This window comes from Aulonocara sp. 'chitande type north' Nkhata Bay, linkage group LG18 (genome assembly GCF_057382095.1).
Source record: "Aulonocara sp. 'chitande type north' Nkhata Bay isolate Kocher_YH1m ecotype deep benthic linkage group LG18, A_spYH_male_GT1.1, whole genome shotgun sequence".
NCBI lineage: Eukaryota > Metazoa > Chordata > Actinopteri > Cichliformes > Cichlidae > Aulonocara > Aulonocara sp. 'chitande type north' Nkhata Bay.
In genome coordinates this window covers 36,818,150-36,844,753 of record NC_141361.1, presented here as the reverse complement: position 1 = coordinate 36,844,753, position 26,604 = coordinate 36,818,150, and the positions used below count along the sequence as shown (strand labels likewise).

General features: G+C 40.0%; 1 protein-coding gene and 1 long non-coding RNA gene across 3 annotated transcripts in view; one reads left to right on the top strand and one right to left on the bottom strand.

Annotated features, from left to right (window-relative positions):
• Positions 1 to 1,571: 1,571 nt before the first annotated feature.
• On the bottom strand, positions 1,572 to 25,440 carry klhl20 (kelch-like family member 20). 2 transcript variants are annotated; one of them, XR_015125963.1, is made up of 15 exons: positions 25,313 to 25,440; positions 23,002 to 23,065; positions 19,351 to 19,608; positions 19,119 to 19,227; positions 18,501 to 18,707; positions 12,276 to 12,434; positions 11,999 to 12,093; positions 11,766 to 11,881; positions 11,426 to 11,609; positions 11,176 to 11,319; positions 10,921 to 11,054; positions 9,483 to 9,691; positions 9,269 to 9,375; positions 8,288 to 8,844; positions 1,572 to 2,367 (listed from the first exon to the last, which is right to left on the bottom strand). XR_015125963.1 is itself a non-coding variant. In XM_086271085.1 (14 exons), the coding sequence occupies exons 2-14, from the start codon at positions 23,022 to 23,024 to the stop codon at positions 8,760 to 8,762; spliced, it is 1,830 nt and encodes a 609-aa protein (XP_086127211.1). In that variant the 5' UTR covers positions 23,025 to 23,065; positions 25,313 to 25,440; the 3' UTR covers positions 4,906 to 8,759. The 2 variants fall into 2 exon arrangements, 1 of the variants encoding a protein (XP_086127211.1); XM_086271085.1 differs by lacking the exon at positions 1,572 to 2,367 and having other exon boundaries at positions 4,906 to 8,844.
• Positions 25,441 to 26,050: 610 nt separating this feature from the next.
• LOC147309118 (uncharacterized) overlaps positions 26,051 to 26,604 on the top strand; it is a 36,170-nt gene continuing 35,616 nt past the window's right edge. Inside the window, exon 1 of the long non-coding RNA XR_015125955.1 lies at positions 26,051 to 26,147. This is a non-coding gene — a long non-coding RNA (uncharacterized LOC147309118). The remainder of the gene's footprint in view (positions 26,148 to 26,604) is intronic.

The following is a 26,604-nucleotide window of genomic DNA, read 5'->3' as shown; positions in this document are numbered from 1 at the left end:
TCTTTTTTTGCTTGTTTTCTATTCTTCTCTCAACAGGTGATCCAGGAGATTTTTATTCTCCCCCCCTTTCTCACTGTCCCTCTCCCCTTCTGTTTTTCCTTTCCTTCCTCTTTCTTTCTCCCTTTCCTATCCCTCACTCATGTCTGTCCCGTCTGTAACATCTGAAAATAAAATATAATAAATAATAAAAACAAAGATCGACCAAATGGACCAATACGGCAATGCCACGATGATCCATTTGGCAAAGTAAATCCATTGGGTATCCTTGTTGGTCTTCAGACAACAATTCTGATGGCTAAAGAACCAAATGGGACAGGCGAGGAAAAAAAAAAAAAAAAAGGAAAAGATATATATGAATCTTATAAAGTTTGTATCTGTCTTGTGTGAAACTTGTATGAAAAGCATACAAGAGTGAAAACAGATATAAGATCCCTTGAAAAATTATATAATGAAACTTGTATGTTTTGGATACTTACTAAAACAATGTATGAAAGTAATGAGAAAGTGGCCACTTTCATGAGTAATCACATATAAGTTTTTACTATTTCTTTTCCATATGGGAACACTCCACATTTGGGAAATATATCATTTAAAATAAAACCAGTGTTTTTGTTGCATTTTAAAACTCTAAAGAACTAAAGAGTCTGGCACAAGAGGTAATGACCATCCTGAGGCCAGGCCACTGCAAATAAATTAGCAGGTTTCAGCAAAGAGAGGGCTCGAGTCTGGCAGGTGAAAAAGCTGAGCTGTGTCTCCGTGAGTGGTTAGTCCTGGAACAAAAATGATTTTTTGAGTGATTACTGATTTAGCAATAACACAGATGTAGTGTTTTCAGCCAATCACCAAATAAACTTTTAGCAAGTTAATTGTCCTGCGAATGAAAATGTCTAGCAGTACTTCTGCTATAGAATAAAGCTACCTCGCAGTTTCTGTGTGTAGATTGCTTGGAGGGGAAAGCAATTTCCTTTAATCTTCCCTTTCCTGTGAATAATCTGTGAAATTCTTGCAATATTTCCTCTCATATGACCCTTTTCCACAGGGTGTTGGGTGTCTAATCCAGAGGCAGTTTAACACCCGAACTGGTGCAGGTGTAAAGAATAGAGGCACCAGCATGACACCATATAATTGCTGGGTCCAAAGTTGGAACCACTGAGTCAGTCACTAGCTATTGGAAGGGCTACCACAAGAAATTCACTAATGATTGGCAGATATATGTCACAAATTCTGTCATATGACATTACTAAAATATTACTGCAACCTCTATGAAATGCATTTTCATTTAACCAATAATTTGCCCATAAATGAGGCTTTTTAACAAATCAAACTGCTTGAAAATTGATTAAAAATTCATTTTTTAAAATACAAAATTCAGAAAAATAGCCCTAACAAAACACAGTGTGGGTACCTCAGTAAACATGTTTCATGATTTTTAAGTATAATTTTGCAAATTAATGGGCAAAAGAATGAAAGGGAGTAAACCAACTCACTGTAAGGCACTTGAAGTACAATTTTTCAAATGCATTCAGTGCATATTATATGAAGTTTTATTAAATTTTTATGCAGATGGGCTGATTTCTGGCATATCCCCCTATTAAGACTATCTTCTTGAGCAAGTACTGACAGATTCCATCACAGCTGCTTGTTTTAGATCTCTCAGCAGACGTCTCCTCGTACCTGTGCCTCTGCCGTGGACAGTGTTCTTCAGCGTACTGTAACAGTCGCAATTGAGTGGTGTCTCTTTAAGACAACCTAAGTTAATGTTTAGTGATGTCACAAGCATGCGCCACTGCCCTCTGGTGTGTATGGAAGAAACGTGCCTGCATATGGACACATGGACTGAGATGGTCCTCATATCTTTACTTCCCTAACTCAATGTAGCGTTACATGTTGTATGAACACTGCTCGCCTCGTATGATAAAACGGCAGCCGTTCAATCGGGCCTTGTAAGGTTTGTGCAGAGTGTGTTTATTAAAGAACAATCACTGTGGAATAGCCAGTACCAGTGTGGCCGTGGGTTTTTGACTGCTGCCTCCTCTCAACCACTGAATACAACCCATGCTACAGTACCATACAGTGAATATTCAGCTTTTAGTGAAGTAGATGGAGACGCAGTGAGTTCTGAGTTAGTGTTGGCAAAAAACCTCTGCATTCTGAGTGAATTTTGAGGTGGCACAAGATGTGACATGACAGTTAAGATCACTTGCTATGAAGATTCAGACTCCACTCAGACTGTTTGTTTTCCCAAGAAAAACAGGATGTGTAATCCCCCTCTTCCACCCATAATTTACACCGATTGACATGACACCACAGCTTTGATGGGAACTCCAGTGGGGCCAGTGCCACACCAGACTACCTTTAGCCACACCCCTGGATAAAAACAGAGAAATAAAAAAGATCATTATATGAGCAACTTCTGTGACAACAAAAGCAAATTCTTCTCTGATCTTTTCTCTGACAACAACAAGAAAGTTAAAAGAAACACGATCGTCTGTTGTGCTGCTGCGACTAAACATCATTTTACTTCTCTTCTGTCATTAAAAAAAATCCTTTCAGTAGTTGGGAGACAAAGAGCAGGCTGCTGATCCTTAACCAGTTCTTGATCCTCAGTGGTTACCTCTTATCTTCTCAACAATAAAGAGAATCAGAATCACCAAAACTAAACTGCAAGGGATGCGGAGCAGAGACCAGGGTTCAACTGTGAAACCTTGGACATTAGCAACCATATGGAGCTGTAATTTAATGGGAAACCAGTCTTGTTTTTGAAACCACATGGATAGCACCTGACCAATCAGTAATGGCCTGGAGCATGTCAAACTTCTGTGTTCTTCCAAAATTTCTTTATACCTAATCCTAAGCTTCTGGTTATAACTTAAAAAAAACCTAACAGTGGTAAGTTGATTGAAAAAAAAAAAAACTAATGAAAGTGATGGTAAGTCCAATTCTAGACATGCACCAGTTGTCTTGTGTAACCAGTACAATTAGTAATTCAATATCTGTAATGTATTCAATTTTGATTTGAATGAATTAGGTATAAGAAAAAAGGGTATCACCAGTAGTTATGCTATTTTTTTTACTTCTTCTGTGTTAATATAGCTTGTTTTCAGATCTACATTTCACTCTTAAAGTTTTCCTTCAAATTTTGCCAGATAGTGACTAAAAATGTACTCTTTTTTTTGAAGTTGTCTGCTTGGCTCTTTTATGGAAACCAGTCCATTAAGTATCACGCCATAGAAATGCACAACCCTGTATAAGGGTGTATGCTTGTGCTCAGTTCAGTGAATTAACTCAAATCTCTTCATTGACCTCAACTTGCACTATAAATCTGAAAATGTTTTGAAAAATGTGTCACACAAAAGTCCTCTAATATGCTCCAATAACACTAAGATTGAGATTTTGATTTTCCATGTATTTCAATAAGTGCCCTGCAAAAGGCTAAATTATAGATGATATAAAAGATGGACGCAGCTTCTAGGTCTGAAAAGAGAAGTCAATGTGGAAGTCCCTTAAGCCTGAATTGTTTTAAAAAAACCATCTTGTTATTTATAAGTTTGTAGAGTATGACCCTACAATAATGCATTAGAGAAAACCCCAACAATCATATGAACACCAATGAACGCCCTTTTAACAGGAAAAAAAACTCCAACAGAACCAGGCTCAGGGAGGGGCGGGGCCATCTGCTGTGACCAGTTGGGGAGAGAGAAGGAAGACAGGATAAAGACATGCTGTGGAAGAGAGACAGAGGTTAATAACAAGTATGATTCAATGCAGAGACTATTAACACATAGTGAGTGAGAAAGGTGACTGGAAAGGAAAAACTCAATGCATCATGGGAATCTCCGGCAGCCTACACCTATTGCAGCATAACTAAGGGAGGATTCAGGGTCACCTGGTCCAGCCCTAACTATATGCTTTAGCAAAAAGGAAAGTTTGAAGCCCAATCTTAAAAGTAGAGATAGTGTCTGTCTCCCGAATCCAAACTGGAAGCTGGTTCCACAGAAGAGGGGCCTGAAAACTGAAGGCTCTGCCTCCCATTCTACTTTTAAATACTCTAGCAACAAGAAGTAGGCCTGCAGAGCGAGAGCGAAGTGCTCTAATAGGGTGATATGGTACTACAAGGTCATTAAGATAAGATGGGGCCTGATTATTTAAGACCTTGTATGTGAGGAGCAGGATTTTGAATTCTGGATTTAACAGGAAGCCAATGAAGGGAAGCCAAAACAGGAGAAATCTGCTCTCTCTTTCTAGTCCCTGTCAGGACCTAAAATGGCCTAAAATTAGCTAAGACTGCTGGGTCTAGAGATGCTTTTTAAGTAACGGTTTAACTACTGCTAGCTTGAAGGCCTCTGGTACATAGCCTATTATTAGAGATAAGTTGATCATACATTTGGACAGATTTCTAGAAATGCTTAACCAACAGTTTTAAATTCTCCCTAATGTCGCCTGCTCTGGCCCCTGGAAGACAACTACCCGTGTTTGGTGGCGTAGCTTTGCATGTCTCAGAATAGAATTGCCAATTAGTTTGATTGCCGGGGGGTGTCGCTGAGTGGGGAGACAGAATTAGACACATGAACTGGTTGGTGTACCAGGCTTCTGTTTAAACTACATTTCCTCCTCACTGTCACCCAGCCATCCGGTTTCCCCAGCTGCTCAGGACAGTCTGCAGCTATATAGGGGGGCCTACGCTACCTTCGGCTCCACAGGCTACAGGGACCTGGCTATTTTGAGGGTGCAAAGCAGAGTCTCCAGTTCAGTGATCCTGGCCTCCAGAGCTGCAAACAGGCTACATTGAAGTATCATTATTGCTAAAGGAGGCTGAGGGGTAATTAAACTTACTTAAACTTAGACTTATATCACTTTTAACAGAGAAAAAAAAAAAAAGGAAAAGAAAAAGAGAGAGAGAAACCCTTCCGGGAAAAAGTTTAATCGTTGTCATAGTGAACATGGTGAGCTAAGACAGCTCGCTGATACACAAAAACAAACATCTGCAATTACAACCACGTTTTGGGTGAGGCTTCTCAAAAGGCTACCGACTGAAGGCTGGCTGACAATTATAATACAATGCATCATTAGTAGAACATATGACAGAAATACCACTCAGTCTGGGAACCATATTTCTCTTGCTTTGGTCTAAAATCTTTTCCAAAAATGAGGTTTGGTCTGCCTTGTGTACTTATAATTCCATCAATAACTGCTTCGTTAAAAGGTTGAAAAAAAAAAAAAATCATAGTTGTTTATAAATCAAGGACTTAACACTCATTAGAACAAGCATGCTGTCACACAGCTGAAAAATTGGGTGGTTTAAATAATAAAACATGCTTCTTACAACAAAATTACGACAACCAAAGTAATAAGATGCATGGACTCTTAAACTGAGTGGCATTTCCTTGTAATTCTGTGGCAGTTGAAAATAGCAAAATGTTTTTGGAAGAGTCTTCAAGAAGCAGGCAAACAGTTGTTGTTCAGCAACTGCGTATGTGTCACAATTCTTCAACATCCAAAAAAATAAAAAATAAAAAAATAAAAAATAATGAAATGGTCAACGATTCATCTTTTCAAGTGAGCATTTCTGAAGCATAAACATTCATTTTTTTTTTAAAGTGGAGCTCTGCAAAGAGTAACTACACAAACAGACAGCAGTTCTGCCTCTTGAAATCCTCCCCTGTGTTAGCAGAGAACATAATCCAAAAACTACCCAAAAAAAATGTAAATAAATTAAAAAAAACAACAACAAAAAAACAAAACAAAAACACCAACATTCAGGTTGTGACTCGCTCGCTTATGACATTTTAGTTTATAATAAAAAAATAATAAAAATAAAAAAAAAGAAAAAAAGAAAGAAAAGAAGGAAAAAAGGATGTTTCAGATTCCATAGTTTAAAGTGCAGAGCTGCTGTAATGAGCTGCATGTGACACATGTAGTGTTGCATGTGGGAAAAGAAAACTGCTTCTGCACAGCATCAAGGCAGCGATGCCTGAAATGTATGATTCCCCAGCTGACCTGTGATTCTTTTTTTCCATCCCAATGTCTGGAAACACCTTTATAAAATATAATTAAGAAACAAAAGAAAAGATAAAATCTAAAATACATTACCAATCACAGTGCAATAAATTCGGAGAAGATTCATTCAAAACTAAATTTCACCATCTATTTAAACTCTGTGAGAGATCAGTTGTACAACCATGTACCACTCCTCATCTGTATCACCCTTTTCTGTATAAGTGCTGCATTATGAGCGTCCACCAGCAGGCGGTGCTGTTACACTGTATGATGACAGAACAAAAGCAAGGATGTGGGAACTGAAAGCAGAACAAAAATGGACCTATGGCTCTGTAAACAAATATATATTGTCACACTACTACGCACGTAGCAATTACTTTATAGTTAACAGTTCTATTCATGTGGTCCATCCTGTTTTACTGCATTTTTAAAAAGGCTATTCACACAACTCTGAAGTTTTGAAACAGAGACTGCAAAGAAGGTAACAGAACTCCAATTTTTTTTTTCTCCTCCACTTCCATGAGAGATGCCTGATTTCTGTGATTAGGGACAGTATGGCTACAGAAGCAGAGTCCTTTCTGATTTTGAATTAATTACAACATCATTATGCGAGTCTGCGAGGTGCAGCATAAGTTGTGGTAAAGCTGTCACACAGAGAATCAGTTGGATGGCTTACAAACAGGTCCATCTGTAAGCTATCCAATGTTTGTAATATTTCAATATGATGATGATTTCTTTTTAAAATGAACTAATTTTATTTATTTATTTTTTTTAAATTGCACTGGCTATGGCTAAAAAGAACAGATTTCTCTGTGAGCTTTACTGTAATGACACGCAGACACGCCAATCAGCTGTGTCCACATTTGATCAGTGGGCTCAGTGTCCAGTACAGTCAAGCAACCCTGTTTGCTGTGCATCAGAGAGCGCTCCAACATCATTCTGTGTGTGCAATTTAAAATGCTCTTCAATTCTTTCTTTCTACACTGCACATTGAACAAAATCAAGGAAACTTCCTGAAATTGTATGCATGTTCTTAAACCTTAAATAAATTCAAACAAGATGGAATTCTTGGCAAAAGACTCTTGGTGCCGGCAGTGTGATGAAGCATCATCGAGTGTTCCCAAGTAATTTTTTTCCCCATGTAGACATTAACAGCTGCCTGTGCCATCTGTGATTGAATTTCTAGTACGCAACATCTTTACTCATATTTCGAATGTTCAACCATTGCTAATCAGCTAGCCTTGGCTATTCCTATTTCTGGTTTTCCTACTTCCTGGTCAAATAGACTGCATGGACAAAAGTATTGGGCCACACTTTTTAAACGTTGAATTCAGCCGTTTCCAGTTCTAGTGCTGCAGTTGTAAAAATCAAGCATCTAGCCATGCAGTCTGACTTCACAAACATTTCCTAAAGAGCTTATTGAATTTAAGCATGACACTGCAATAAGCCAGTTTAATGTTTCTTCCCTCCCAGATATTCCACAATCAACTGCAAGTCGTCTTATTCCAAACTGGAAGCATTTAGGAACTGCAGCCTCAGAGTGTTAGACCACATCAAGCTACAGAGTGAGGTCACCAGGTGCTGAGGTACATGGTGTGTTACCAACACTCGGCACAAAAATTGTGCGCCAGGAGATCATAGCATAGGTCTCTATGGCTGAGCAGCTCCTACGGGTATTATGGTAGGTGACCCAGTAGTTTGGTCCATAGCTGTGCAGCTGTTCTAGTCTTTGATGCCAGGCAACTTCCAAAAAACAAGCTCATCCAAATATACCATCTTGGACAGCACGAGTTCTTGTTCTACTCTGGACAACTGTCACAAGCTCGTCTCGACTCTAACCAGAAAATACAGTCCAAGATGGAGAGCCTTTTTGGGAAAAACAGAAGAAGTTCCTTTCATGGCACAAATCTAATCATTTGAAGTGCTGAAGTAACATTCGAGGTTGATTTTTGATGTCTCGGTCCACTTGGGGTGAATTACATTCTTCTAAATAAAACAAATAAAATCTTTAAAGACCTCAATCAACAAAAACAGCTACAGTACCAAAAATATGGTTTTCCTCTGTGTGTCCATAGTAAACATGCAGATGCCTTCAGAAGGAAGCTGCCTGACTGTTACTGATTAATGCTACACATGAGGCCCAGAGGAAAGCTGTACGGTTCAAAGCCTATGCCAAACGGAATGAGGGAGTTTGAGCTCTTACAGTCAGTATGCAATGTTGTATCACCAGGAAATCTCACAATGAAGAGAAAGTATGTTTGCCCACTGGGTGTCTGTTCTTTAAACTTACTGAAGGCGGTGGGTGGTCAGCAGCAGCAGTTTAGGGGGGGCTGCCATATAAAGCAAAAGGAAGATGAGCAAGGCTTTCGGCTGCTGTTAAACTTCTTCAGAGGACACTCACTGCCAGCAGCTTTCTTGACTAAAGGTAAGCACCGGTTTAAATCCAGACCACAACGCTTGGAAAATAACTTTGAAAAGGTTCGTCCTCTCTGAACTAGAAGCTTAATGGTACTTGGTAGACTTCCGCTCTCAGTGCACTTCATGGCGACCGTGGTCAGTCAGTTAATGACTTTGATTTGAGGGTTGGGGGTGAAGTAAAGTTCAAAAGTTTGTCCTTCTATTGTCGTCTCATCTCCCCGTCCTCCTCATGGTTCTCACATGTCCACCTGGTTCACAATGTTTCTTTTGGAGGCACAAGAGTCAGCCAGAAGAAGCGCCAGCTGATGAGAAGTGTGTGTGGAAGGAGAGGGGCAGTGGTGGCATTACCAAATATGGGATTCACAGTGAGTCATTTTAATGACGCCCACTCCTCCACCTAACCGGCGGTAGTTCATTCCTCCGTACAACCTAGAAAGAGGAGACAAGTCAAAGAATGCCAACAATGCAAACACAGGGCTGCACAATTAATCCAAGTGTAATCTCCATCACCATTTTTGCTTCCCACAATTATATAATCACATTTGAGCAATATTTAAAATTCTTGCTCTGCCATTGAAAACACAAAGAAAAAGCCACTCAAGCACTTCCTAAAACTCAGCCCCTGTCCACATGTCTGCATGTACTAATCACAGCTGTTCACTGCGTCATGCAGCTTGAAGTTCCCTGCAGGAGTCTGTGTGGCTGCAACCAGAGTTAAGATTAGCATTTGTGTTCAGTGTCACAGCTATGAATTTATTTAACACATGTAGACGCACATCACATAGCTAAGTGTTTGACAGCTGTACTTGATGTATAGTAACTAAAGAACTGATCCTACTAGAATACCATTTACCTCCACGTGTTGGCGTCAGGGTCATAGACTTCTATAGTTTTCAGATACGTCGTGCCATCAAAGCCTCCAACTGCCATCAGTTGACCATTAACCACTGCTAAGCCCACCTACAGACACACATAGTTACTCCAATGCCTCATACAACATATGGTATCATTTAAGGTGTGCATTAAAATACATAAACATCCATCATCACTCTCCAACACACACTCACCCCACTCCGTCTGGACGTCATTGCCACTACAGGAGACCATTGATTGGTCCTGGGGTTGTATCGCTCTGCGCTGCTTAGCTCTGTGGTGTCGTCTCTACCTCCCACAGAGTAAATCATGTCCTGATAGACCGCACAGCCAAGGTGCTTTCTTCTGGTTCCCATGGGGGACACTGTGTGCCAGCGGTTCTCTTGAGGGTTGTAGCGCTCCACTGAAGAGGAAAGAATGAGGTGATTAAATAACAGGAGAAAATGGCATAAATATATAGACAGATTTCAATCATTGGTTCAACTAAGAACATCGTTCAAATGTGGTTATCAATGGGAAACAAGAAACACCACTTACATACAGTTTGGTTTGCTTTACCATTAACTTTAACCAATAAGAGTAAGTGTAACTCCTTAGCTATTGGTCATTAAAGATCATCATCATCATCAAGCCTCTGTAATTGTATTCAAGCCCCAAATTGCAACCCTAAACTGCTCCCTGTTGGTCAAACTTAACTGAAAAAGTTTCAGTTTTTATTACACTGCTTTTAGACATAAGTTACAGCATTTTGTCAGATAAAGTATCAGTTTTTACACACAAATATAATTCAACAAATTCTTTTAATCTAAGTATTTTAAAAATGTTGCATTTTTTTAAATCCTCAGCTTTTCAACTAAAATCTGTCTAGTTATGTTTAGTAATTATAGTAGTCAAAATGTGACACTGTGCACTGGAAATTGTTATAGCGATTCAACTAAAGAAAAAGAAAAAAAAGAAAGAAAGAAAGATTTAAGACATTTGACACCCATCCAAACTGAGGCATGTTTGTCATTTGTTTTAGTTTCTGTGTATTTTTGACATTTAAAATATTTATTTTTAGGCCTTTTTGACACTATAGAGGACGGGAACAGAGAGCAGTGAATGACACACAGGAAATGTCCAGAGCCAGACTAGAACCCAGGCCCCTGCGGCAGTCTTTATCTAAATGTGGCTCGCCTGCTCTGTGAGCTGTTCTGGCAGCAATACTTCAGACATAAAGACTTGAACAACCTCCAGGGAGAAAACTGAAGGCAATTCTGAAGTGCCAAAAACTGCAGTTCCCGAAGTGGCCATTTGAGCCTTTTCCAAACATTTGTCCATCAAGGACTGTTAAAATGTTAAAATAAAGTGCATAATAACAAAGAAGTTGTTTACACTCCTATGGATTTCCCCCCTTTTAAACATTACAGCGATCATTTTTGTGCTGCCATATGGGGCTGCATCTGCTTGCTGTTTGGTATAGACAATCTATGCTCTCATTTGGTGAGTGAAATGCCACTATTTGAGATTAGTCTATTACTTGGCACCAATTAGCAGGTACCTGATAACCAAATCTTGCTAAGGTTAGCAGATGACTTAGTATTTCTCCATCTTTTTTATACAGTCCATGCTTACACATGATTCAGTGCACACCTGTGTTTAATGGAGATGTCCCATCAGATCCTCCTACAGCATATAGAAATCCTCCCAGTACAGCCACAGCTACACCCAGTCGCCTGGTGCTCATGGATGCGACACGAGTCCATTTGTTCTCCTTGGGATCATACCTGAACACAGCCAGGTTGGCCATTTAATTCCAAAGAATCATTTTTGCATTAAACTAACTTTTATCTAGTAGCCACCAATGGAACTGGAAACCCAAATAGTATAGTACAGGAAATCTGCTACCTTTCAACTATGTTGAGACAGGAAACTCCATCCTGCCCTCCCACTGCATACAGATATCCTCCAAGTACAGCGACGCCAACACTGGTGCGACAAGTACTGGTGGGGGCCACATCGCTGCTCCACTGGTTGGTTTTAGGATCGTATCTAAAGTGGAGGTAATCATGTAAATAGTAGAACAAGACACACACACAAACAGACTGTTGGAAAGCTGTGAATATCTACAGTGAAAGCCTCAGGGACTTCCGCTGACCTCTCCACAGAGTTGAGATATGACGAGCCATCGTGACCTCCCACTGCATACAATAGATCATCCAGGACACTGACACCAACTCCACATCGCCGCTTACTCATTGAAGCTACCATCCGCCACTCATTAGTCTGCGGATCATAGCGCTCCACACTGGAAATAGCGTCACCGCTGCACCAACCTCCAACTGCAAGAGAAAGAAAGAAAGAAGAAAAAGTAAAAAATAAAAATCAGGCTTTTCCTACAAAATACCAACAGTCGACTGGTAAGGACTTAAATTAAAAACAAATAAAATGCAATATTAGGAAATCATGGTTTTAATTTCTGTGCCTAAGATACTGACCTGCAAAAAGGACCTCTCCACATCGGATGGGTTTCCTGGGTCGGGTTCTGGGACCCTGCATTAGCGGTCTCTCCTGTGGTAGCAGCAGGTAATTCTTGGCCTCATCCACCAAGTCTCTGTAACATTAACCCCAAAGTAAACAGTTTCATATTAACCACAATAGCATCAATTTCCTCGATTATATGTGCACAAGCAGGATTTTTACCACTACTCCCCTTACAAACAGCACTCACCTGCACTCCTCGTCACTCTTGATGAGTGGATCTGAACCCACTGTGCCCACGAGGAACTTGGGGCTGAGGAGTGGCAGGCGGACATGCTGTAGGACCTGCAGAGCAAATACAATTAAAAAAGTCAAGCTTGAAACATTAGTCAGACTAGGACAACTAACTAAAAATGTAGTTCACAAACTATCAGAAAAACACTCAAACTAAACTAACAAGGAAAAATGGACTAAGAGAATTAAACCAAAGGAGATGTTGAATGTACTGCAGGCTTCTAGCGACAAACCTGGGGTAGCTGAGGTCTTCGCTCCTGGATGCTGTATTTCACCCAGGCCATCACGGCATTGAAAACCTGCTCCTCACTCCGCACGTTCAACTCATCACTGGAGATTATGTCAATGAGCTGGTTGGCAGGCAGGAGCATGAACTCCTCACTTTCCATTACCTACAAAAATGAAGTGCAACAGACAGTCAAAGAGAGCACTGTTTATTAAAGGTCTCAGCACATCAGTCAGCAAATCAATTTTCATTACCATCAACGTCAAATAAATTGTATTCACACTTTTTAAAGCAATTCACCTTTCTCACAAAAGCATGATGTGAAATCTCATTTCTACACTAACAAAAGCAAAACCTGTCACGGGGAATAATCTCGCTCTGTCTTTTCTTCTCTCTGTTCTTTGTTTTCCAAAGACAAATTGGCTTTTAGCTGATGACATTAAAAATAACTGAGGTGAGGTGACTGAATAGCTCTCATCAGTTCATTTCACAATATTTTAGTTGGGCTAGCATCCTGACTTTCTCCACTTAAGATCATTGCCCTGTTGATGCCTGCATTGTCGTTGCTCTGTAAAATGTGTTGGCACAACTTTGAAATCATTGCGTGAACATGGACTGGAAGGAATCTGGGCCTTGAGGTAGCAAAGTGCAATTTTTAACATAATGGCTTACAGTACTGAAAACAGAAAATTCACTTTAAGAGAGAAGTCTTAAAGGAGACCTACAGCACTGCTGTAACACTTTCTCAAAGTGTTACTGTGGACTAAGGTAATGCCACCTAGAGTAAGTATATGGTTAGACACCACGTTCGGAAGATTTTTTTTTTTTTTTTTTTTTTTTTTTTTTAAATGGGAAAGAGTACAATAACCTCAGTGTCTGAATTTAGCAGGAAATTAAAGGTCGTTCTTTATCTTTAAGACATCCTACAGTTTAATTCGTTTGTGTATTCTAGTTTCATGGATAGATAAACCTCACCGCGTTACTGGCCTCCAGTAACGCGGTGAGGAACCTTGGAGTCATTTTTGACCAGGACATGTCCTTCAACGCACATATTAAACAAATATGTAAGACTGCTTTCTTCCATTTGCGCAACATCTCTAAAATTAGAAATATCCTGTCTCAGAGTGACGCTGAAAAACTAGTTCATGCATTTATTACTTCCAGGCTGGACTACTGTAATTCATTATTATCAGGATGTCCAAAAAACTCACTGAAAAGCCTTCAGCTAATCCAAAATGCTGCAGCAAGAGTCCTGACAGGGACTAGAAAGAGAGAGCATATTTCTCCTGTTTTGGCTTCCCTTCATTGGCTTCCTGTTAAATCCAGAATTGAATTCAAAATCCTGCTCCTCACATACAAGGTCTTAAATAATCAGGCCCCATCTTATCTTAATGACCTTGTAGTACCATATCACCCTATTAGAGCGCTCCGCTCTCGCTCTGCAGGCCTACTTGTTGTTCCTAGAGTATTTAAAAGTAGAATGGGAGGGAGAGCCTTCAGTTTTCAGGCCCCTCTTCTGTGGAACCAGCTTCCAGTTTGGATTCGGGAGACAGACACTATCTCTACTTTTAAGATTAGGCTTAAAACTTTCCTTTTTTCTAAAGCATATAGTTAGGGCTGGACCAGGTGACCCTGAATCCTCCCTTTGTTATGCTGCAATAGATGTAGGCTGCCGGGGGATTCCCATGATGCATTGAGTTTTTCCTTTCCAGTCACCTTTCTCACTCACTATGTATTAATAGACCTCTCTGCATTGAATCATATCTGTTATTAACCTCTGTCTCTCTTCCACAGCATGTCTTTATCCTGTCTTCCTTCTCTCACCCCAACCGGTCGCAGCAGATGGCCGCCCCTCCCTGAGCCTGGTTCTGCCGGAGGTTTCTTCCTGTTAAAAGGGAGTTTTTCCTTCCCACTGTCGCCAAAGTGCTTGCTCATAGGGGGTCATATGATTGTTGGGTTTTTCTCTGTATCTATGAAGCGCCTTGAGGCGACTTTTGTTGTGATTTGGCGCTATATAAATAAAATTGAATTGAATTGAATAAAGATGGGTATCGTTGCATAGCAATGAAAATGCAAGCTATAACTTACAATAATATTGCGTATAGAAATGGCCCTAGCACAGAACCCTTTTGTGTGTGAACAAGACTCCCTATTTATTAAGATAAGATTCAAACCACTGTAGTAAAACATTGTGGTCAACAGTACTGAATACTGCACTACGGTCTAGCAGCACAGAGAATAAGAGTAAGATCATCTGTAACCCTCACTAGTACTGTGATGAGATCTGAAACCCGACTGAAATTCCTCTGCAGATGAAAGAATAGCTGTAAAACAGATAACTGATAAAGATTTTTTTTTTTTTTTTTTAAATAAAAGGACGGGGAAAAGATTGGTCTATAATTAGCCAAGACAGCTGGATCAAGTAAAGGATGATGACACAGCTGTTCAAATATGTCTCTAGAAGGGACAATACTTTGTGTACCTTCTGAGAGAAAGGTTTATGATCAGGGATTTGGTAATTAGGTTAAATGACAGCTGTTTAAAGCCACGATTTTCAAAGGACGGTAAGGTCTTGCATCATGCATGCTTTGCACCGTGCGGGTATATTTGTGGTGTTCGTTGCCTTTGTGGAAACATGGTATTGACAGTTTGCAGTGCATGCTATTCAGCTTCTTTTTCAGACTTTCAAATTCAATTTTATTTATATAGCACCAAATCACAACACCGGTTGCCTGAAGGCTCTTGTGCCCTGTGATATGTTGGCCCTTTAAACAGCCAAAATATCTTCACCATCTTTTTCAGTATTTTCCTTGTCTTTGAAGCCTTGGGCTAATTCCACTGGCGCTTCAGTTTCTGTTTTCTAGTTTCATCTTTTATCTGCTCACACTCCTTACGCACTGGTATGTATAGCTTCAGTATCCAAAACAGTAGCACATGTGCTTCCGCTAGCCACTTCCCTACACTGTATTTGTTAAACTAACTTGAGATGGCTATAACTCTGTTCCAACCACATGACTGATCTGGCAATTATTTATTTATTTATTTATTTATCTATCTATCTATCAAATTTTATAGCAACCATGTCTCATATGAAGGTTATCTTGTGATAATCTTCTTTACAGGAAGTGCAGAATTATTAGGCAAGTTGTATTTTTGAGGAATTATTTTATTATTGAACAACAACCATGTTCTCAATGAACCCAAAAAACTCATTAATATCAAAGCTGAATGTTTCTGGAAGTAGTTTTTAGTTTTAGCTATTTTAGGGGGATATCTGTGTGTGCAGGTGACTATTACTGTGCAGAATTATTAGGCAACTTAACAAAAAACAAATATATACCCATTTCAATTATTTATTTTTACCAGTGAAACCAATATAACATCTCCACATTCACAAATATACATTTCTGACATTCAAAAACAAATCAGTGACCAATATAGCCACCTTTCTTTGCAAGGACACTCAAAAGCCTGCCATCCATGGATCCTGTCAGTGTTTTGATCTGTTCAACATCAACATTGCGTGCAGCAGCAACCACAGCCTCCCAGACACTGTTCAGAGAGGTGTACTGTTTTCCCTCCTTGTAAATCTCACATTTGATGATGGACCACAGGTTCTCAATGGGGTTCAGATCAGGTGAACAAGGAGGCCATGTCATTAGTTTTTCTTCTTTTATACCCTTTCTTGCAGCCACACTGTGGAGTACTTGGACGCGTGTGATGGAGCATTGTCCTGCATGAAAATCATGTTTTTCTTGAAGGATGCAGACTTCTTCCTGTACCACTGCTTAAAGAAGGTGTCTTCCAGAAACTGGCAGTAGGACTGGGAGTTGAGCTTGACTCCATCCTCAACCCGAAAAGGCCCCACAAGCTCATCTTTGATGATACCAGCCCAAACCAGTACTCCACCTCCACCTTGCTGGCGTCTGAGTCGGACTGGAGCTCTCTGCCCTTTACCAATCCAGCCACGGGCCCATCCATCTGGCCCATCAAGACTCACTCTCATTTCATCAGTCCATAAAACCTTAGAAAAACCAGTCTTGAGATATTTCTTGGCCCAGTCTTGACGTTTCAGCTTGTGTGTCTTGTTCAGTGGTGCTCGTCTTTCAGCCTTTCTTACCTTGGCCATGTCTCTGAGTATTGCACACCTTGTGCTTTTGGGCACTCCAGTGATGTTGCAGCTCTGAAATATGGCCAAACTGGTGGCAAATGGCATCTTGGCAGCTGCACACTTGACTTTTCTCAGTTCATGGGCAGTTATTTTGTGCCTTGGTTTTTCCACACGCTTCTTGTGACCCTGTTGACTATTTTGAATGAAACGCTTGATTGGTCGATGATCACGCTTCAGAAGCTTTGCAATTTTGAGACTGCTGCATCCCTCTGCAAGATATCTCACTATTTTTGACTTTTCTGAGCCTGTCAAGTCCTTCTTTTGACCCATTTTGCCAAAGGAAAGGACGTTGCCTAATAATTATGCACACCTGATATAGGGTGTTGATGTCATTAGACCACACCCCTTCTCATTACAGAGATGCACATCACCTAATATGCTTAATTGGTAGTAGGCTTTCCAGCCTATACAGCTTGGAGTAAGACAACATGTATGAAGAGGATGATGTGGACAAAATACTCATTTGCCTAATAATTCTGCACTCCCTGTAATCTTCTTTTCTTGACATTCATTCCATCATACATGCATGTGTGGTTTCAAACAAATGAAGGGGAAGGAATTACGGAAATGCCAAACTATAAAAATGAGTTTTCAGCATTCGCTTAAAAGAAAAACTAGAACCTCAGTTTTACCAAAACAGAGAGGAAATTAGAATACATCCAATTAGTAACGGCAGAGAAATGTTCCTTGAGGCAGGAGAGGCTGTTGAGGTTGTTGGGCTTGACAGAAAAATATAACTGTGTTTCATCCTGCAAAGCAGTGGTAAGAGATCCCATTAAAACCATTAACTAGGTGACCCAGGGGTAACATATAAAAATAAATAAATAAACAGAATTGGTGTAAGGCTTGAAGCCTAGGCACTCCACAAACGAGCGGTGCAGATTAGAGCATACATTGATTAATATGAATTCTAAAATATCTGTTTGATAAGTATGAAAAAAAAAAAAAAAAAAACTATTAAGGAGAAGAACCGGTGATCCCAACCCAGCTTCATAGTATGCTAATAAGTAGCATTATCAACAGTATCAAAGGCTGCAGATAAGTCAAGCAGGACATAAATGGATTGCTCACCTTTATCCGAGTGCATAAGGACATCATTAATAATTTTCAATAACGCTGTTTCAGTGCTGTGTCTGTAACCTGATTGGAATTTATAGAAAATATTATTTACTCTAAAATCCGAATGAGTTGACGACCAACAACTTTCCTAAGGATTTTGAAAAGAAACAGATTGGAAATTGGCCTATAAGTATTTAAATCAGTGGGCTCTAAGGAGGTTTGTTTTTTAGTAGAGGGACGACGCTGGCTGGAATCCAGCCAGATGAAAGGGACCGACTGACAGGCAGGGTCAAGTGCACAAGTGTGACACTATATTCAAAATATCTGTTGAAGAGATTATTTGAGAGAGACTTGGAATATGGAGAGCAGTCTTTTTCCATCTCTGTTCAGCCTTTCTTCATTCTCTTCTTTGGCGAATCTGACTTTTAACAGTGCGACATGATGCTGAATTGAAGAGCATATATTATTAAACCAGTTAACTAAGTCACTGATATCTGAAAAAATAGTTTTTGATGCAGTTACATCTGGGTTGCACATCACCAGCTGTTAGTATCTGCACCTTCACAGCCCGTTTGTACTTGACAGTGTGTTTTTGCCTGAAGTGGAGAAAGTGATGCTTTCACCTTTAGCAGGAACAGATTTCTATTTTATGTACTGTGATTTGTTGGTCTAAAGTCTGAAGCTTTGAAGTAGCTCCAACTGTCGTCTTTACCTGCATTTGTCTTCTTGTTGTGCGCACCACAGAACGTAAATGTATGGCCTTACTATACCAACAACACCATGATATGGCACTTTTAGATCATTTACAAATGTAAACCATTTTTATAACAGATGCATTTGGCACGACAGAAAGAAATCTCTATATCCTAAATGTATACTAACGTATGTATACTAAATGTAAATTTTGCACATTCAATCTAAAGCAACATGTAGAATCATTGTAACACGTAGCACTATACAGCGATTATAAACGACCGTGAACAGTTGTATGTGGGTTCTTACCTCCTGAAAATTGTGCTGGGTGAACTTATCTGCAATGCGGAGCAGCTCGCGGCAGGAGTGTGTGTCAGCAAAGGCCCTGATGCCCAGGCAGTTAGATGGATCCAGCTGCCTCTTAAGGAACTCGCAGCACGCCTCCTGGATCTCAGCAAGCTGGAGGAGGCAGGCTGCAGGGAGCAGCGTCTGGACATTCCCCTCCTCTACAGTCACCTGAAAGGGTGCAGATCAGGACATCAGATACACTGAGTTTTTTAGCTTTAGCAACTGATTGATCACAATGTGTGGTCTCCACAGCTCCTCCGTTTTTATGCATTCAAACTGTGGCTCCATGTCAGTCTCCTCACATCTTTTGAGAAAGTTCTGCTATAGTCAAGGTTATAGCCAAGAAACATGTTTTTCATTTTAATCATAGACCTTACTGTACTCTGCAGGAAACAAAGCCGCCTGCAAAGGTTTTGCTCTCCTGATTCGTACTTTTGGAAAACTTTGCCATAGACTTGTTTGGACAGGTTTTTTTACATTCAATATGCAGTTTCATCAGTTTGTCTTTTTTTTTTTTTTTTTTTTTTTAAACTTAATGTGCACCTGCGGTTAATTCTAACAGCATGCTACCATCCCTACCTGTGATGTATAAGCAAAGTCAATCAGCAGCTCCATGGCTCTCTCATCAATGTCACGAATAACCACTTCCGTCTGCCTGCTCTCTGCCAGCTCTCCAGTAAACATGGCCCTGAAGAAGAACGGGAAAAAGAAAGATGACATTATTTTTTTGTGTCACAGCAATCACTGGAGTCCAGGAATTTAGCTGTAAATAAACTAGCCTGATGTGGGATCACACAGTGTCTCCTCATACCTGAAATAGGGGCTGCAGGCAGAGAGGATCACACGGTGCGCGTAGATCTTCTTGGCACCCACCACCAGCACCACGTCACAGAGCTCCCGGTGTTTTCTCAGCAGGTTGATCACCTCCAGGGTCTGCCTCGGGTGTTTGTCTGAGACGTAGGGCATGCGTGCAGGCTGGGGGACCCCTTCAGGGAGCTTGTTGGGGTCCCCCAGAGTACAGCGGCTGGTGATGTCCATTCCAGTGGCGTCCTGACGTGCGCTGGTGGCCCTGACATTAGCACATATCAATATACTCTTAGTTACATTAAATTAATTTCAATTAGAATAAGCTAGCCAAGAACCCACAGTGATGGTAATGCTGAGAGAATGCTGACCCCAGCCAGGCAGTCGGACCACGAACTTTAACAGGTAACAAAAGTGATGAGCAGTCAGGCTGCGCCCTCCATTTCTACCACTCATGTTTCTAAAGTACAATCACTGTGGTGATCACTCTAAAGTCTCTTTGTGCTCATTTTCATCTTTGCATTGTATTAATATCTAAATACTACGGAAAAGATCATGTGTGTTCTCATTAGGATGTGTTGGTGTGTGAGACTGTAGCTTATAGGTTTATACTTGTAAATGACAAGTGCGAGACAAGGTGTTTCAGGACATTTTGCAGAGAAACACATAAGTAACAAAGTACTTTCTCGTGGGAGTAATTAAGTTATATAGTGCATTACTTTACAAGAAAAGTGTTCCGAGTACATGCTAGGGCTGTCACGATTAGTCACGAATACGTCAACTATTAAAATTGTCGACGACTGATTTAATAGTCGACTTGTCGTTTAAAGCTTTGCAAGATCCCGAAAGACGCAGGAATAAGTAGTAGGATTTAAGAGTGTAATAACGGACTGAAACAGAAGACGGCAGCACTGCATGTACAAGGACCTCATATCACCATATCACCCCCCCTCCAAAAAAAAGAAAAGCACTTCACTCTCAAACTGCAGGCTTACTTGTGGTTCCTAGGATATTTAAAAGTAGAATGTGATGCAGAGCCTTCAGCTTTCAGGCCCCTCTTCTGTGGGCCTAGCTCCTAGTTTGGATTCGGGATACGGACACCTACTTTTAGGATCAAGATTAAAACTTTACTTTTTGATAAAGATTACAGTTAGGCTTGAATTAGGTGACCTTAAATCCTTCTTTAGTTATGCTGCAATAGGCTTAAGGCGCCATGGGTGGCTTTGCTCACAATGAAAAGGAGGAGAATAGGTCAAAACATGAAGCCAAGACTTTGTTGAGTGGTTTTGGGTTTTTTTTTGCAAAGTTATTTGCACAAACGAAACTCCTCCCCCTTTGTGTCTGTGTGTCTCTGAGCTTCTGTACAGGATTATCAATAAAATACCGGTAAAAAGTGGCTAGATCGTAGCCGCAGCAGTTCTGACAGAGGTTTCTTCCTGTTATAAGGGCGTTTTTCTCTTCCCACTGTTGTCAAATGCTCGCTCATAGGGGGTTGTCTGGTTGTTGGGGTTTTCTCTGTGTTATTGTAGGCTCTTTACCTTACAATATAAAACGCCTTGAGGCGACTGTTGTTGTGATTTCATGGTATATAAATAAAATTGAATTGAACTGAATACAGTGTCAGTCTATGGCCATCAGCTGAACCTAATATAGCAAGGTCAGTACCCTGCATGTGCCTCAGCCAGTGTAAACTTATCCACACCGGTCGGTTGACTTGGTGTACCCCTGCATCTTTTTAAATCCCAGGATGACTTTGGGTTTGGGATTTACTTCAGCTCATGTTCCCAGTACTGGTCAAGAATTCCTAACACCTGAACGCATCCTCTTCACTTTGTGTCCTTACCATTACAGATGGGAGAAATGACATCATTGCACATACATGACCTTTGTTAAAGACGTTTTGTGGATTGTATTTAATACATAATGTAAAGTTTCAAATCTTAGTCAAAAAAAAAAAAATCAGCAAATAAATATCCTTTGAGTGACATATTTTCACATAATAATGTGAAAATAAAATGCAATGTAATACAGGGCAACTCAGCAACAAGACAAAACTGCTGTGATATTTTTAAAAAAGGAACTTCATCTAGCCAGCATTCACAGGAACTGTTGGCCTGAGGAGAAAAGGTCATGATACACTGAGCCTCTAATGCTTTCACTCAAAACATTCTGACCTTTCATTATGTCATTTGAATTGCCCTAACAGTAACAGTAGGAAAAGTACAAAATTAAAAAGCTTAAGTAGGTGTGACGTTTTAAAGACTGGAGTCAAAGTAGTGGGGTAAATGAGGAGACATAAATGCTGCACCTATAGAGATTTTGATTTAAATTTAAACTGCTCCAGACTCTTATCAGAGACATTCGGGAAATTTTTTATACTCCTGTAATTGGATGATGTCAGAGTAGGCGCCATTCCTACACGATTAGCTTTGGCTCTGGCGACACCCCACCGATCTGATGTTCAAACCTTATGTTTATAAGTGGCAGCCAATCAGATCAAAGTCTCTTAAAATGTGGGTGGTCTTTAGAGGGCTAAAATAGCTCATTTCAGACAGAAGATGAACTGAGGGGCCACACCAAGGTAGTATAAGATAAATAAGCATCATTTTGAACAATGACTCATACAAAACTACTCCAGTAGCCAAAGATTACAATTATGGACCTGAAAATTGACCTAACGAGTATCCTTTAAAGCTGCTGGTTGCACAACACAGGCAACTTTTAACTATAAAGCATAAAACAATAATTAGATACTGTCTTAGTGTTAACGTCTTAAATTAGGTCCTACCTACCCAATTACACACAGCTATTTTAGTTTTATATGACAAATGTAGAATTACGCTGTTTCATTTCACATTAATGACACTAAAACTGCCTTTACAATTAAACTTCCGGAAAATCGGGTCAGGATATTTTCTTTCCTCAGACAGAACAGAGAAAAGAGTTCACCTCAGTCACATTTCCAGTATTCTGTGTGGTTTCTGCTTGGACTGCACGAGTTCATGGCTGCAACACATGCATGAAACAGCTCATGTTTATAATCTGGATGGGACCTCAGCCCTTATACACTATTATGTTACATTATACAAAAATGCTAATGTTGATCATTCTTCCCCCACCCAAAAGAGAAAAAAAATAACCTAATGTCCATCCCGTTTCACCTGTAACATGCACAACAGACTCCATGAACACAGTTTTTCATTTTGCATAGTGGCTCTGGTGTTTCCCCTTACTGTGAAAAGTTTATTTTTAGCCAGTCTTGTTTCACAGACTCCTGCTCTGCATCGTGACACCACCTATCTTCTCCAGTGGGCCATCAAACCTAAATTTAAAAGCCCAACAAAGCAGCAGAGCTAAGGTCAGTACCACCAAGTGCTATAGAGAGTTCTGGGTAGAACTTCTATTGAACCAGCCCCTTTGATCCCGTAAAGAAGGGATTTTTCTGCCTTTTAAGCTTATGTGGTGACATAACAAGGTGTCAATGAGCCATAGAGGATCTTTAACGCTCACACTGAAGGAATTTGATTGAGGATTTCCGTGACTACCACATCTGATATAATACTGCCGTTAAAAAGAAAATTGGTAAACAGTAACCAAAGAATCTGGAATTAACAGCCACATACTTTTGCCATTCTTCCCAGAAAACTACCACACTTACCTGCGCATTGGCTTTGCATCCATGCACTGAAGAACAATGTTTGGTCCTATACTTTCAAGTTAACCTGTGAAGAAAAACAACACAAATCAGCATTTCCTGCAGTTAGTCTGACCCCCACAAATATAAGATAAAAACTAGTATTTTTTTATATCTGATTTGTGATTCCTGCCTGCTGATGGGAAAAAATTACAACCTCTTGTGACAGCAGAATAATCATTTTTTCCTGTGATTTACTCCACACCACAATCCTACCTACCAAATTGACCACTTCTGTCAGCAAGACTGAGACCAAACAATCTACTGCTATCAAATTATGATCCTGCAATAAAACCTACCTTTGTATGCGTTTTGCTGACACTATGTGTGTGCAGCCTTCTCTCTGTAAATGTTCAGGAACTGGTGACTCACAGTGTCTTTCCGCTTCCTTCACATCTCACTCCACTATAACAAATTCTTATAGCCTTCTTCCATTCCATCAATTATTTCCTATCAAACACTTTTATCATCATATCAACCAGTATCACCCCTCTGCTGCCAGTCTTAATTTAAGTTTTTTTCCACATCCAATAACTTTTTTGATACTCACTAAAGCATGGCTCTCTATAGGCAATCATAGTCCTCTTTTCCTCTTACCTGAGGCACACCTACACCAACCCTGGCTGGTGGGGATTGCTGTCATTTTTCTTTTTAATTTAATGCATTCCCATTTTACTGCGTAGTATAACTTCATTCGAACATCTTGGCTTTACCAGAAAACTCTGAAGACCCTGGAATGATTTCAATATTTTACAGTCCACCAAGGCCAAACAATGTTTTACCCAAGAAGTTATCATACTTTACTCCAAATTATGATCAAATTCTTATCCTCAGTGATTTTAACATTAAAATTATGTTCTAACTGGTCAACCATCAATGACCATTCTAAATTTCCCTATATGAATGAATCCATCCAAGCATTCATTCATTCATTTTCTTCTGCTTATCCATTTCATAAAAATCACACACTTGATTCTAAAAATAAAATATCAATAGTGTAAATAAAAATAAATATCTCAGCACTGCCAGCAGCTCTCTGTCTCACGAGTGGCACAGAATGCTAAGCTGGCTTCCACCAACTGTTGAGTTAACAGACTGCTATCTATCTCCAAACATACTACAAGTAGCTCTCACTGTTTCAAACTTCAAACACACTGCTACCATTGCAGCGAGATGGAAAGAGACAGCAGTAAATGCTTAAGCCTACTGTAATTAGTGAAGATCAGTGGACAGAAATGAGCTGAACAGCTGAAGTTAAATATCAAGATTTTTTTTATGTATGTAAATAACAGTTAACTAAAAAAGTAAGCTAATTCATTACATTGTTTAACGGTTGCACCTTTTGTCTAAAAGTAAACCTCTAAAATAAAAACCCCCACACAACAACAAAACAACAACAACTGGCCTTACTTCCAGTTGATGTCACTCATTCAAAACCTGGAGTCCCTCCTTCACACACACACATTCTTTCTTCCTTCTCGTTTTTGTCATATGGTTACACTGAGGTGTCAAGTGTTTCAGCCAGCTGCTGCTGCACTAGATTAAATTAACCCAATCAGAGAGAAGTCAGAAAACAAGACCCCAAAATGGAAAGCGCTGTGTGGGTTCATCCAGACAGTAGCGGGCTTAGAAGGCTCATTTTAACGTAAGCTTTATTTCAAAAATATCCCCAATATTACTCCATCGGTCTACATTAACACAAGGCAGCTCTCTATGAGTTATTTATTTTTAGCTCTTCGACATGTAGCTTAGCTAAGACACGCTAATTGTTGGCTGATAGCTGCATTAGCAGTTACCAGACTGGTTGGCGATTTATGATTTCCAGTGCTGTGGTAAGAGTTGTGTTAGTATGTGACTTAGCCAAAGAGGAGATAAAAGGAGAAGTAACGTCTTCCGAGGCTAAATGCGTTCCAAAAAACTGAAAATCGGGACTAGCTTCTTAACGCTACTTAACTTCCCGAGGATATGTGGGAAAGCTAGTGCTACAGCTAGCACTGAGATAGGAATTCCCTTCACAATACAAACGTTAAAACAACCTAATACAAGCAGAGACAACAAATTTAAACTATAAACGACATTCAAGAATAATCCAAAGCGTTTAGACTATTTCTGGTCGTCAGAGATGCTGTTTTAGCATCAGCCCACAAGCCACGGATTGAATATTATAAACTGTAGTGCTAACATTAATTAAATCAGTAGTGAGCGGTATATACCGATACCATAAGCAATGACAACTACGTAGGAAAAAAGCAAGAGTGTACGAAACGGGTTTTACCTTAGAGTTCCATCCCAACCACAGACATTAGTCAGCCAGGCTCTTAATGTTTACAGTTTTAAGCCGTTGGTTGTTGAACTCCGCAGCTTTTCTTCCTCGGTAATATGCGCATGCCGAATGTCAAGCGCCACTTCCTGATAATTTGATTTCAAAATAAAAGTAGGGGACTATGTCATCGCACGTAAAGATAAATAATAAAAAATAAAATGTACCTGAAGTACTGTGCAAAAGTCTAGTGTAAGGGTCTAAAAAGTAGTTTGTACTATTCCAACGAGCTTGAAAGTCAACATTTTGTTTGAGCATCTTTTTTCTACAACACAGCCTGTCCGAGTCCAACAGGACAATGCCAGTGCTGATCGTGCTGATCGATGTAGCGGTTCCGAATGACAGCAACATCAGAAAGAAGGAACACGAGAAGCTGGAGAAATACCAAGGGCTCAGAGAAGCGCTCGAGAGCAGGCACGTGCAGGGGGGGGCTTGAGGGGCTTGAGCACCCGCCCCTTTCCTGATGGGTGCCCAAAGTGCCCTTTTGTTGAAGCAACTTTTCAATTTTTTTTAATTTTTTTAATTTATTTTTTTATGTGTGTGGGCGCGCGGAGTCCTGTCTGTGCTCCTCAACAATAATATTTAACTATTAATCACAGTTTTGCTAAATAAAAGGATCTGGCTTGCATCAGTCACATGATCACATTTAACCAATGATCGCCCTTGACGGCAGAACGCGCTGGTTACGAGCCGGGAACGAGCTCACAAAGAGCACGCGCATTTTTTGCGGTCCGGAGCTGTAGGAGAAACTTACCATATTTCTTCCATACAGACTGATGCGACAAAACCAGTAAGTAGGTGTGCAGCGTACACTGTAGTGTATAGCACACAGGAATGTTAGCTTATTACGTACACGTTGGTAAGCTGTCTTGTTGCAACTGACGAACTGAAACAAACGAGCGTGCTGTGTGTGCAACAGCGCGACAAACATTACCTGTCCTTTTATTAACTGCACAAGTAGTGCTGGTCACAGCTGCTGGCTACCTGTGTAAGGCTGTCATGGGTCTGTAGCTCTGTCACCGTTTTAGGGAACATATTTAGTTTTAAAGTAAGTTTCCGGGCTTTTCCTGCCTTTCTGGAGGGATTATATTTCACTAAAAAACGATCTAATATGCATGTCCACATAATTATGCATTATTATAATTATAATATATTAAAAAACACACTGTATTTTACAGAACATACATTAAGAAGTAGATTATATTAGATTTATATTTTAAATAAGACAAAATTTGAATTTTACAGCA